This window comes from Convolutriloba macropyga, chromosome 2 (assembly GCF_964194025.1).
Source record: "Convolutriloba macropyga chromosome 2, txConMacr16.3, whole genome shotgun sequence".
Taxonomy (NCBI): domain Eukaryota; kingdom Metazoa; phylum Xenacoelomorpha; order Acoela; family Convolutidae; genus Convolutriloba; species Convolutriloba macropyga.
This window is the reverse complement of record NC_134469.1, coordinates 79,928,585-79,942,893: the sequence shown is the minus strand read 5'-3', so window position 1 is coordinate 79,942,893 and position 14,309 is coordinate 79,928,585. Positions and strand designations below refer to the sequence as shown.

General features: G+C 33.8%; 1 protein-coding gene across 2 annotated transcripts in view; it reads right to left on the bottom strand.

Annotated features, from left to right (window-relative positions):
* LOC142334762 (uncharacterized) overlaps positions 1 to 14,309 on the bottom strand; it is a 603,346-nt gene that overhangs the window by 55,358 nt on the left and 533,679 nt on the right. The window contains exons 2-5 of one of the 2 annotated variants that reach the window (XM_075383047.1): positions 13,376 to 13,759; positions 9,939 to 10,197; positions 4,421 to 4,780; positions 544 to 2,036 (exon numbers count right to left, since the gene is read on the bottom strand). The exons of the other annotated variant lie outside the window; for it this stretch is intronic. Of the exons in view, the coding sequence (XP_075239162.1) occupies positions 925 to 2,036; positions 4,421 to 4,780; positions 9,939 to 10,197; positions 13,376 to 13,681 (2,037 nt within the window). The 5' untranslated portion in view covers positions 13,682 to 13,759 and the 3' untranslated portion in view covers positions 544 to 924. Of the gene's footprint in view, positions 1 to 543; positions 2,037 to 4,420; positions 4,781 to 9,938; positions 10,198 to 13,375; positions 13,760 to 14,309 lie in introns of those variants that run through there. 2 annotated transcript variants of the gene reach the window in all.

Here is a 14,309-nt window from a genome sequence, read left to right as displayed (position 1 = left end):
ATCTTTATATATCGTTGAAAGTTCTTGAAGAACGCGAGAGCAACGAAAAATTAAACCAGAGACAAACTATTTAAGTCTCTTTAGACCACCTTCCATTAACACAACAATTATTTTTTGCCAGTCAATATTTTAATCGGACAAAACTAACAAAAGTCAGTTGGTATCACACAAAAACGTGCTGTTTTCCCATCTTGGAAAAAGATAATCTAAAATAATTAATTGGCGACCAACTGCTGTTTGCCCTAAAAACATTTAAGAAGAGAGAAAACAACAGGCAATCAGCAACGAAGATAAAACGTTAAAGATTTACAAAAATTGCCCTTTCAATTGCCCTATCATTTTTAGTGATTCAAGTACTTAAGACACCAGTCAATGTAAAACAAAAATGCAGCGCAAATTAACGACCTCAGCTTTTACCAGCCTATAACTTCATGTCTCCACAAACGGCCAATCAATTAGACCAAAATGAATGGAGTAAAAATTGAGCTAAAACGATCAACCGTAACCAAATAATTGATGCAGAATTCAATTGACAGCGATTCAAATCTTCAAATCGAGGTCAAATTAGTTTTTAGAAACACTTACTCGACATTGACTTTGGCCATCGAGCTTTATCGTTGCATTTCGTTTCTTTTATTTTAAGTTTTTGCTCAGCAAAAATTGATTCAAACAAAAAATTACTTCAGCAGATGCTGGATGTCCATTTTCAGCTGTTAATTTTAACCTTTTCGTTCTCTTTTGCCTTGTTCAATAGCAGTACTGCAAACTCTACAAGCACAACTTTCGTCGCAGAACAACTCAATTTTTTTTTAAATATACATCTAATAAAAATGGCTTTAAATCTAATTCAACGTCAGAAATAACAAAGAACGAACGCAAATTCACCTTCAGAAGAAGGAATGATCGGAATCAACAAAATAGTATTTACTGCCCGTAGTATAGATTCATCATATTTGACAGATACATGCGCTGGGCACTATTTAAATAAGCCGCGTGAACATTTCGGGATTGTTCACTGATATCATCCGACGGAAAACGACTCGGCTGATCTAAACTATCGTTAACATTCGCATCCGTGGTTATACACTCTTTTTCAAGAACATTCGAAACCTCGCTCTCCTCTATATTTCTATCCGAATCTTCCGAACAGCAATCTGTCTTTTCGGTTTGTGTACTTGCATTATTTGTAGTCTTCTCAGACGCCAACGCTTTCTTTGGCTTGACAAAATTTTTCATCGTCAATTTTGGTATTGGTTCATACTCAACAGTTGTCCATTCAGGCATTTCTCTAAACTCACCAGTTTCGTGAAAATGTGTGTAATGCTCTTTGAAACTTTTATATGTGAACTGATCTACGTTCAATTTAACTTTCTTAACGGATCCTTGGAACACTGAGTTGTACATGTGAACCAAACCGCCTATCTCACTATAGAGATCTTTCGGAATGGTCAAATCATCTTCAGTTACTTCACTATCATAATCACCGCATTTTCTTTCAGAATCAACATCCATAGATAGCTTCTCATCAGTTTTCTCTTCACACACCTTGAGGTTGACATCCTCGGATACTATTTTCTCATTATTATTTGCATTCATTTTTGCTTCACCATCCAACTCAACAGAATTCCACACAGAGAATTGCTTGAATTTTTGTACCATCCGAAGTTGAAGATCACAAAAATCTTCAGAGATAAAATTTGTGGACAAGGTTGCAACGTTATCAATCATCATCATATTTTCTAAGTTACATCTTCTGGCGATTATTTTGATCTTTTGCACGTCATCCTTATCACTAAGAAGAGTGAAAGCGGCACCTTTATCTCCGAATCTTCCCGCTCGTCCGACTCGATGTATGTAGGTCTTCCAGTCTTTGGGTACGTCCATGTTCACAACCAGATCCACGTGTTCCAAGTCTACACCTCGTGAAATGAGATCGGTGCAGACGAAGACTCTAATCTCGTAGTTCTTCATTCGACGCATATTCTCTATCCTCTCCACTTGCGACTGAGATCCAGCGATGAAAGCTACAGACCACCCTAAAATTTCTCTCGACATAGACGGCTAACTGAGTCGACTGTACAAAATCGAACTTTTAGCAACCCAGATTTGCATCGCAAATTTACCTAATATTTGAAACTATTTTTTGTTTCGGGTCTTTCCCATTATAATTTTTATTAGCTAATTGGGCATAAAGCGCCCAGTTATCCTAACAATACCACAATACGCAGCTAAAATGTGAACCCCCCCCCTCCGTTTGTTTAATTTTCAACATGTTTACTCTTTTGTTAACGCTTTGCCATGCAAATGTACACCACTGTACATCGCTTAATTATTTTGTAACTTTTTAAGGACAGCCAAACTAATTTGAACGCAGTCTTGTGTTGGTGGATGCTTATTAAGCAACCTTAGCTATATTTTAAATTAACACATGGCAATTTCCTTTTTAATGACATGGGTTAAGCACAAGGCGAATAGTGCATCGGGGGTCAATTACCGAGAAGTTCCGAAGCCCTAATTGTCAACAAAATTGTTTTTTCAAATATCTCCAAAACCAAAAATCTTCAAAATCCAAAAACCAAATCAAAAACAAAATCCAAAAATCTTCAAAAACCAAAAACTCCGCTTTCCAAGAGCAACTATTCTTTTAGAAACTATTAAAAAGGAGTCTGAATTGAGTATAAATCCGCTGATAGCAGACTTGGCCTTCCATTTTTGTTCTGGTGGTTGAAATTCTAAAAAAATAGTCGGAAGATTGCTCGAATAGTTGTGAATTAGACTTGCGTGCCCTATAATACAGATAGAAAGGAACAGATATAAATTGGACAAGTTATCGACGCTCAAAGAAACTATGTAAAAAAGATTTAGCGATAAATAAAGTTTTGCAGAAATAATTGAAGAAAACAATAATCAGACAAAACTTTTCAGCGGATTTTCAGCAAACTCTCAGTGCTGCATTATATTAAATGAAATTGCGAACCAAAAAATGAAAACATCTAAGAAGGCTGAAATCATTAACTTTTTAAAACAACTAATAAACGCAAAGCGAGTAAAATTATAGGTCTCAGGAGAATTTTAGAATGACAGTTGCTAGAAGAATGTGGCCATTGTGCAAAAATAAACTATAAAAAAACAAAGAAAGACTAATTCTAATAATGAAATTGTAAAAAAAATGAAGTAGAAAAATCAATTACTAATACATTACTAATATATTCGATAACTGCAGAAGTTACAAAGCCAACCTCTTGCATCAATATAACAAAGGAAAACAGTTCAATTATTAAATCAGTTATTAAAAAAACAAAATTAAAAGCCCAGAAGCTGCTTAAAAACAATTTTTCTGTAAACAAAACAAGAATACAAAGAAAACACAAAAATTGCCAAGTTCATATTAGCATGTGCACAATTTTATAAACAAAAATACCTCGTAACAGAAAGAGGCATTAAATGCATTAAATCAAAAAAATGTCGGCTTCAAGATCCACCAAAAATGAAAAGTTAATAAATAAAGCCAAATATTAAAAAAAAGAAGTATGTGCGCATTTTACGCCTAAGCTCTCAGAAACACCGTGTTATAAAAATCAGAGGGTTACCTATTTATAAAAAAACAACTTAAAATTAGTTCCACAAACAAACCAAAAAGAAAAAACCAAAAAAATAGGTCCATTGGACAAAACAACGTTTATTTATATGCGCCATTCTGTCAAAAACACGTTACAAAATTAAAAAGTCATTCACTGAACGTAGCGCATGATCAAAAATTTCTCTCAATCAGAAAAAAATAGTACACATGGCAATTTTACTCACTTTCAATTTTAGTTCAAAACGCCATCTGAACGAATAGTAATTCCGGTAAAAACAAAGCCAGAAGAAATCCAGAAGCAACTCGAAATTTTGGACCTTCACAAACAACACCGTAACTTAAGCCGAAACCGGATTCTTTTGTCCGATATTGGTTCTTCACCTCACAAGATTTCATTAAAAGAATTGGTAAAAATTTGCACGTCATATTTGAGCATTGACATCATTGAAACAAGCAACATTTACATAATTATCGAGAAACCATCTACAAGAAGCTGCACAGAATTAAATCTTAAGACATATGTTTTTCGACATAAAGTTACTACGAAATCTTGATAACGCAAAATTTAGTAATATTATCTAGTGACGTATCTGGTAAGGTCAGAGAAGTACCAGATTTTTTAAGGTGGACAAGTACTGATAGAATGACAAAATAACGGCTAAAAATGAAAAACTTAGAACACCGCAATTAACTCTACTGTCCAAAAGATACATTGGGAATACAAAAGGCGCATATTTTTAGAAACTGGACAGAAATTTTCAATAAAATTTTTTTAAAAAAATTAGGACTCAACACCTTAAAGTGTTTCTTTAGTCCGTGCTATACAAAACTGTCACAAACCTTTATTCTTGAGGCTCTGAGTTAATTGCTCTGCACTGGCATGCATGTTGCAAAACAACAGACACTGGTTGAAGTTCACCACTTTCAGCATTTGATCAATGAAATTTTCCTTGGCTGAGTAGACTGCCAGGATTGCGTCTTTTCCCTTTAGACCATCTTTGATCATCAGATTGCACACAACTTGTTTGACACTGAGCAGCGCCATTGAGTCTGAATCAAGACGAACATACAGAGGATCTCGCATGTAGTTTTGCAGAAAGTGAGCCAGTCTTTCCGGATAGGTGGCTGACAGGGCCATCATTTGCTTTCGTTCAGGCAACACAGAGCAGATCCAGTTCACTATCTTGTCAAATTTCTCATCTACAGTAATAAAAAATCATACCCGCATACAGCATTCAAAAGCACGTTATATAGAAGGCAACTACATACAGAAACAAACCACGATAAGATTTCATTGAAAATGTCAAAGGAGGTAGGTATGGGGATAGTTGAGTAAGGGGTTTAAGTTGGAGCTTCTGTGGTTTGGATAAGGTGGAGGGGCCTTTTATGTCATCAAAACTTCTCAACACGACCTCTTGACCTTGAATTTTATCAGTAGTTGTCAATTACTATACAAACTGAAGAAAGAAGTCAAAGTTGAAGTCATCTTCAAACTTTTTCAGCTAAAAAATCACCAGTACCGGAAACTATTCATGTCGTGCAATATGATCACTACCAAGGCTAACCTTACCCGAAACACCATTATAAAGCAACGAAAAGTTAGTAGCCTAATAAAACCAAAAAAAAATAGTTTTAAAAAATGAAGACAAAACTTTTAGTTTTTTAGTTAAGGGGTCTGACAGTTGTGCGCGGAGGGGAGGGGAGGGGGGGGGGGGGTAATGGTATTCAATGCTGCTTTTCGGGGGTAATGGTATTCAATGCTAATGGTATTCAATGGGGGTAATGGTATTCAATGCTAATGGTACTTGTGAATACCAATACTACTTTTCGAGCCCGAAAACAATACAACCAAAAAATAGGTTTAATTTACATTCAGACCTACATATAAAGCCAGAGATCCAAACAAGACTAAAATTAGGCAAAAATTAAACAAAAGCTAACACAGGTGAATAAAACTTGAATAAAATTTTTTGCTAAGTAAACGGAAACAATGGATGCTAACCAAAAACTCAAACACATCAACCTTGAGAAACACAAAAATGAAAATAACTAGAGCAAAAAGACAAGAATAGAAAATCGAAGAATGCAAATTTCTGCAAATATTTGGCCATTGTTTTCAAAACTGTTACCAACAAACTACAACCGACCCAGAAATCCAAGGCACCCCATCTCTTTTATGAAAAAATAAAAAAAATTGTTCACATGTACACCATTAAAGCGCATAAAGTTGAGCAAAAATCTTTGACTTGACAAAAGCTTCGTTTTATAACTTCGATAGCGTTCATTTTATAATACTCTGATCAGCATCTGATCTTTGATTACAAATTCAGAGTCAGAAACCTCACGCGAAAATGTAAACACTCAGACTTAAATAGGAAATAATTTTGTAAAAAAACTTCCACAGCGACCTTTATTGTTCTCCCCCAAAAAGAAAGATACAAATATCAGCTCACATCTCTTCACTTTTGCAAATTAACCCGACTATTTTTACGAGCGGAATTTATTTTATGGTTAAAACTTAATGATAGGGCTAATTTAATTGATTAACTTTGTGTGAGCGCATTCAAAAATCGCCAAAAAAATACTGATTTGAAGACCTATAATTGTTGTAAAATTTGTTAGCAGATTTCTTCAGAATATTTATGCGAGGCTCGCTTTTTCCTCCAGACAAAATCAGAAATTAAACTCATCCTACGAATATTAAGTGGTACATATGAAGGGCTCTTGAGACGCATATTTCAAATACCTAACATTAGCAAATTGGAGCTCGTATATTACAAAACTTTGTATACTGATACCGATAATAATGCTTGAGGGACTCCTAACAATTAAAGGTATTTGAATAGTATAGGTGCGTTGTTTTTTTAAGATATGTACACATTTTTTTTCGACTGTATGTGGTGGATGAGAATTAGTGAAAGGAACAAAAAGAAGGCATGAATATTTCACACACGTGGAGCAAAAAAAACGGTGTAAAAACAACTTCGGTTTTCATAGAACTTTCCATTTGCTGATATTTGATTCTCGTCTTTCTCTTCTTTTCTGCAAGAACGCTTTTAAACGTGGCTCATGTGCTCTAATAAAGCTGCACCTTGTTGTTTTCTTACTTAATCTACTGAATGACTGATTATATTGGCTCAATGATGAAACATTGTTTACTTATCGACTTACAACATCACGTGGGTTTTGCGAGCTTTTATAGTTGTTATTGCCAATCAATAAATTAGATTAGTACCACCAACGACCGCTCTCACTGGCTCTCTAATTACACATACTTCAAACTCTTTGATAGCTTGCGTTTATATCTAACTGTTTTAAAGACTTCGACGCGACTTCTTTTCGAAATCTCTTTGGATTTTTTTGGATTTTGTCCTCTTTCACAGGTGTGCCCATTTTTGTAGATATTTTTTGTTGTTCTATCACTTAGTCTCAATAAAAAACATACCAGGCAGATTGTCCGAAAATAGCCGCCGTTGATTCCCATAACTCTATTGAGATTGAAAGAAAAGAAAATATCAACAAAAATTGATTTTTGTATGAAAACATTTCTAAGTGCGATTTATTTTGATGTCATTTCGTAATTGAACATACTCCTGTCTCTCAGTGAGAGGCTACGGGGTCTAGTATCAATACCAATAAGGATTATAGATAGTAACTAAAACTTATAAGAACAAAGTTCAAGTACCGGGCATCTAAAAATGGGCTTTATGGGTTTATCCCGTTTCTATTTCTGACTTTGATTTTTTTTATACTGACTCTCTTCACTTTGAATTGCTTTGCTGAGCAGCTGCTGTTTAAAAGTACTTTGAGCAGAATGACAAAAGAGTGAAACTAGCCTAGAGACGTCAAAAAGATTTCACGCAAAAGGTCGAAAAAGCGGCAAAATGGGTAAAGCGGAAAAAAAGTTCGACGAAGTAAAAAAACATAGCAGGACAAGTCCTGACGTACAATTCAAAGAATTTTCATTGACTAAACAGTTAAACTAGACCTAGAAAGGACTATGAGTGAATTGAGAAAACCATTTTTAAAAAAATCATATCAAAAAAATAAGAAAAAAACAGAAAATCAATGTCAAAATGCCGCATGCGAACAAAAAAACCACTAGCAAGAAATGAAAATTTAATTCAAACAAAAAACTAGGCCTAGAATGAGCTGTGAATGGATTGGGAAAAACATTTAGAAAAAAATCTGATCCAAAAAATCGAAAAAACAGTAAAAATCAGAGTGAAATTGCCGCATGTGAACAAAAAACAACTACCGAGAAACCGAATTTTTGTTCAGACACCGTTTTCTCACTCTACTTTAAAATTAGAGCGAAAAAAATTCACGCCGCAAAACAACTCGATTTTTCGCTCCATTTCCTGTTTCGACGTGACCAAAATCACTACTCCAATTTGACTTCAAAAATCATGAAAATGTGTGAACAGATCTTAAAAAAAAGGCAGCGCCCCAATACAATTCAAATTCTTTGAATTGTAAAAAAATAGGAGCGCTATAATAGCCGGCTGAGAAGATGAGGGCGGATATTTAAAAAAATTTAATTAGTTCTCCAATGAGTTAGCTAAAAACAAATTAAAGAGTAGGCTTTTGCACGTTTTTCTAGTTGTTTTGTGATTGAGTCAATTAGTTTTACTAAGAAAAGGTCTCATTTACGCTGTTAGAGTCAAAATTTAAAGCATTTCATTGTTTTTATTAGTATCTGCTTCAGCAATGTTAGCGCGGGAAGAATTTGCATATTGCTTGTTAATTTGGCCGTTCATAATTTTTTATTCTGTCACTTGGCCTCTTTAGTTATGATGGTCTCAATTACACTCTACCTAGATGGGCCGATTTAATTTTAATAAATAGTAGTTTACATCTGACCGTTTTCTTGGCTTGGAACCCATAAAAATATAAAAATAAAATAAATAAATATAAAATTTATATATATATATATATATATATATATAAATATAAATATATATATATATATATATATATATATATATAAAAAAAATATATATAAAATAAATAATATATATATATTTATAATAAATAAATAATATATATATAAATTTAAATATAATATAAATATAAAAATTATAAAAATATTTCATCGTTCTTGACCATTGCTTGCATCTGATGTGACTTCACAATGACTTTGATGTCATATATTTTCCATCCATTAGTACAAAAATCTATTTTTGACAACCTCTTCTGTACTTTACTTTGTCTCATTGGTTTAATACAAAGCTGGTGATCGCTGTCGAAAGTTTCATACCATATTGCCAAGGCTCCCCGCATCACGTCATTGGACCGTATAACTTCGATGTATTGGTGTGCGACTTATTTAGTACCAAAGGCTGCTCTTAGCAGGTCAAAAGACATGAATTGTCACGCTATTTTTTGTCAAACAAATATTGCTTTGCTTTATAATTGAAAAACTAAATCCTAAAAATGTTGATTATCAAAGAAACGTGATCTTCAATTGCACTCAACAGAATTATTTCTTGTCAAGGGAAAGCAACAGATTTCAGAATAAAATCCATTTAAAGTTTTTTCTTTGACTAATTTTGTGTGGTCTTACTATTTTTGTAGCTTCTGAGCTGATAGTGCTATCATGTCATTCAAGTTTAATATTGGAACTTCGCTGTTCAGCGCACAGTGCTAGGCGAGACCTCTCGCTCTCTTCTATAGGTATAAATGGACAACATTTACTCCCCTCCGTTCATGACGTAATATAACAAAATGCGCATATGAAACTGGATATATGATTGGAAGGTCGCAATACGCTCTATTCGTTTTCATTTTTTTCTTGGTTCCTTAATCGTTTCCCCTGAACTTGGCATCCTTTACAAATTGGACAGCAAAACAAAACCAATTCAAGCATTGTGAGAGTACAACGCAGAGTGTGAGAGTACAGTTAGTCATATTTCAATTGACAATAACAATGAATTGTCTCCATTTTCAAAAATCACGGAAAACAATCAGATAGAAAAGCTAGTTCAAGAATTTAAAGATAACTATATTCTAGGTGGCAGCGATTTGGTAACTGTTTTTTTTGGTAGTAGTTGGTTTTCTCATGGTCTTTTTAAATATACTTTTCTTTATTATAAACACTGACTAACTTGATGTTTTTGGGGAAAAAAGCCATTTTAATGGTGAGGTTGTCGATGATAGAACAAAAACTGATTAATCCAAATTTGTCCTGAGGAGACATCACTCTAACAGGTCCATTGACCTATTTGATGTTCTCCCCAAATACATATAACTTCTTGATTGTAAATTAATTGTGTGATCATTGAGTGAATTACTCGATATGTAATTGGAAAAATTCATTATTATTATTATTATTATCTAGACAATATGACTAACTTACCTAATAGTTTGTCAGCTTCATCCATCACAAACACTTTCAAAGCACTCATGTCTAGATTGCGTTCCTCAATTAGCTGTTTGATTCTGCCAGGTGTGCCAACTACTATGTGACATCTTTTCACCTGGTTAATATCTTCCTTGATCGAGAGACCACCAATGAAGCTGCGACATTTGAGGTCCGCAAGGCAGCTCACACTGATAGAGTTTATAACTTCTTGAATCTGGATGGCAATCTCGCGTGTAGGGGCCAGAACTATAACCTAATCAAACATGATCACTGAAAGATCGAATAATTTTACTATTATTTAATAAAAAGCAATCTTATGTCATTTTTTCTTATGTCAAGAACTGGGCATGAAAGGTGAAAATTTTATCGTGTAAGATCTTACAAGTTGTTCCCAATGTTCTTCAAAGTTTTCCATGTTTGAAAAGCGCCCTGCTCAGGAAAAATTAGTCATATGATATTTAATCATAACATCAGAAGTAATGCTTACCAGTTTGACTCAGCAAGCACATTCCGAAAATAAGTTGAAAAGAATTTCTCTCTTCGCTGAAAATTATAGTAACAGAACATTTTGTTGAACTGACAAAGTCTGCCCTCGAAAACATATAATCATTCATTCTTATTATCAAAGAAGTGTGACGATATAAATACGGTATAACTAGTTCAAATCTATTGGAGCGTGCCCGGATCCAGGATATCCATTATTCAAACAAGGAGGCTCAGAAAAGTGCGCTTGCACATTATGTTTCGACAGCGCTCATCCAAATTCGTGGCTTAATTGTCCACAAAATCAAACAGATAGGAAACATTCAAAATAAAAAAAGAAGTATCTCTTGTAAACAAAAACTCGGTGTAGCAAAATAGTACAGATTTATATACAGTGAGGGTAACATCAATGAGGTTAATTTTTCATTACACTAGCATTAGGAAAGTGAACAGAGCAACACATTATTTGAAAAAGATATCAACTTCAGTACAATATCTTTAGAAGAAAAAACAAAAAATCGTTCGAGTAAACATTTAATTCTGCCAATAAAAAAATAGGTTCCGAATTCAAATTCCAAATTAAAGCAGAAAATAAAATATTAATATCGTTCAGGAAAGTTGTCTCTAGTTATATAGCTTGGTGTAACCCTAACTAATTTCGATTTGATTTTGCACTCCCAATTTATAGTCAATTCATTGGGTGGGTTAAGTTTTGGATTTTTCAAAAAAGCACAGCATGCAATAACAAATTAATTAATCATTACACGTTCAGCGCCAGAACTTAGTGGTAGAATTCGGCTAAAAAAGTCCCTTCAAAATTTTGACGCGTGATTCGATTGTTATAAGAGAAGTCGAAGAAAACAAATTAGAAAATGAAAACATGACAAGCCTTGAAAAATAGTCTAAAGAAATGAAGAAGCTAATGACTTTAACCACAACCTTCTTACGACAGACCAAGCCTTTCATAGTCAACAAAGCAAAAAATATAAAAACCAAAAGAGGAAAACAAATATATTAACGAATGAGATCTCGACTTTCTTCGTACAATTAGACTTAAACAATCATCAAAAACAATTATTTTATTGTTAAATATCACCAATAGCAAACAGCAACTTCAGGAAAAACCCATGAGAAACAAATAATTATTAGATTAAAAAGACATTCCCGAAGTTAAGTGTGAATGCAAATCAGTGTCGTCAAATTTTTTAAAGAACCTCAATAAAATACTTAACAATGCTAAAATATGTAACCAAATTAAATCGTTGTTTTTTAAGGTCGTTAACATAGTTTTCTACCTGCACGAAGCGACAAAGCCCCAAAGCCAAGTCAATAGCAACAAATGAAGATTCAAAATCCTTCTAACTAAATGACGTCTTCGTTAAAATATAATTATCTACAACGTTAACCCTCTAATCCAATAAGACCTAATTGAAAACCATACCGAAATATAGAAAAATCTTCAGAACTCCAAGATTTAAAGAAAAAATTGTTTCTAAGCTTGATTACCATCAGAGGTAAAATAGAAGCACTAAACAAAATCAGATAACTTTGTTAGAAAATGCTGAAATCAATCAACACTTTCAAAAACAAATGACCAAAACCACAACCTATTGACTATAAACATTCTCTTAAAGTTCGCGAAAACAATAACATACCCGGCTGATGGCAATTCAAAGAATCTTTATTGACTAAACAAAAAACTAGACCTAGAACGGACTATTAGTGAATTGGGAAAACCATTTAAAAACAGATAAAATTAAAAAAAAAAACGAAAATCAATGTCAATATGCCGCATGTGAAAAAATAACCACTAGCGATAGAAATTTGGTTCATAAATAATGAAAATGTGTGAACACATCTTAAAAAAACAGCGCTCCAATACAATTCAAATTTTTGAATTGTAAAAAAATAGGAGCGCTATAATAGCCGGCCGAGCCGCAGAGGGCGGCTATTAATCAATGATTTAAAAACAAAAATTAATCGACTTCAAAAGTTGTTTACTTATGAATACCCAGAAAAAAACCACTGCTCCTGTCCATTAAAAATACGCAATAAAGGCGAACAATTGAGCGAACATTTCTAAAATCATTCGAAAATAATGGCAAAAGTAAAAATGAAAGTTCACTATTATTTTAAACCTCGTTTAATACTCGAAGAGGAGGAAATTTTAAAACCCTGAATATAAAATTTTAAAGTATTGTGCGCTTGACGGTTTTCTATTGATACCACTGACAACTCTTTACGATAAATATGTCGATCGGTCCAAATTTACTGAACAAAAAAACAGTTGCCCATATAGTTCCACGAGTAGGGTCGGAACAATTATGACATATCATGGTATATTCACGAGTAACGATGTTAACGGTAGCGTGAAAGGGGAGTCAGAACAAAAAGCCAATTTATAAGGTCAAAAATGATTCTACGGAGGAAATCAAGAATGGAATAAAAAAACTGTACAAGATTTTCCCTTGAGATTTTTCTGCCTGAAAACACTGCAATATAAGATTGCACGGCTATAATTTACACAATTTAATATCGGCCCAAACGACTCAAACTGTCTAATGATTTTGAATGAGAAAAAATTTCATATTAAACAGTTTTCGTTCTTTTAAAACACTTTCAATTTTCGTACTTGATAACATAGAATGTCTGCTCACTCGTGCAATTTGCTTGTGAACATCTATATTCAGATTTCTTCCTACCAAAATTTCCTATCTACTATAAAAACGCCCTACTTTTATATTGAGCGTACAAAAAGGAAGAAACCTTTTTATAAACTTTTCTGTCAAGTACTTCTAAAGCTGAAATTACAGCCTAAGGAAGACATTGAAATCATTACTAATTATAAGACACAAAATTGGTTGCAATGTTAACATTGCAATCGATGTTCATATTTTTTTAACCTGGACCCCAAAATCATTGCACTGATGCTTATTAAATAAACCCACCTGAGGCGATTTTATTGTCACATCAACTGTTTCTAAAGCAGCAACTGCAAACACACACGTTTTTCCTGTTCCCGCCTTGGCTTGTACTATCAAATCAGCTCCATACCTCGCTAGTGGGATAGCTTTGGCTTGAATTGGCGAGGGTTGTTCAAAGCCTGCCTTATTGAGTCCAGAGACAAGCCAGTCAGGCAAACCAAGTTGGTGGAAAGACTCGCAGTCCTCAGGTGCCGCTGTGACATCCTGAGATCGGAATCTGTTTTTGGCACTCAATCCTACAACCGTGCTAGCGCTGTTCTTGTCTGTCATAATTTAATATTAATCAATCCCAGCCTCCTTCAATCTGCTCGCAGCAATAAACATATGCAATCATATGAAATTATATCTGAAATCAGTGACCATAAAGAAGGCGGCCCAATGGCAAATACGATATTTTAGATTCCTGAGAACTTTTCACTAACAGTAATTTCATCAAATAATAAAATAAAACTCGAAATATTCTGGCCCTCATCCTACCATTCAAGCAAAAACAATCACTGAATTTGCCTCACTGTTTCGTAGAAATGAACATACAGGGCAGTTTACAATATCTCGAGTCGTTTTGGCACAATATTAATGGATGAACATAAAGTCTAGCTTTCGTGCTGTGCCATGATTAATTGTCTTGCGCAAATCAATAACTGTTCCAAGAAAAATTTTAATCTTTAAAATTTGATATCATGGTGTGATCTTTTGTCGGCGAGCTACTGAATCTAATGAGATAATTAATAAATTTTTAATCTTTTCGGAAACCTTCGATTCGCTTGTGAATATTTCTTCAATCTACGAAAAACCCAAAAGTTCAAATGTCATAGTTGAGTTTGAGCTCAATTAAAAGTCACACTTAACACGGTAAAAGTTAGTTTCCAACTCCCCAGTTAAATGTTCCGTCATCATT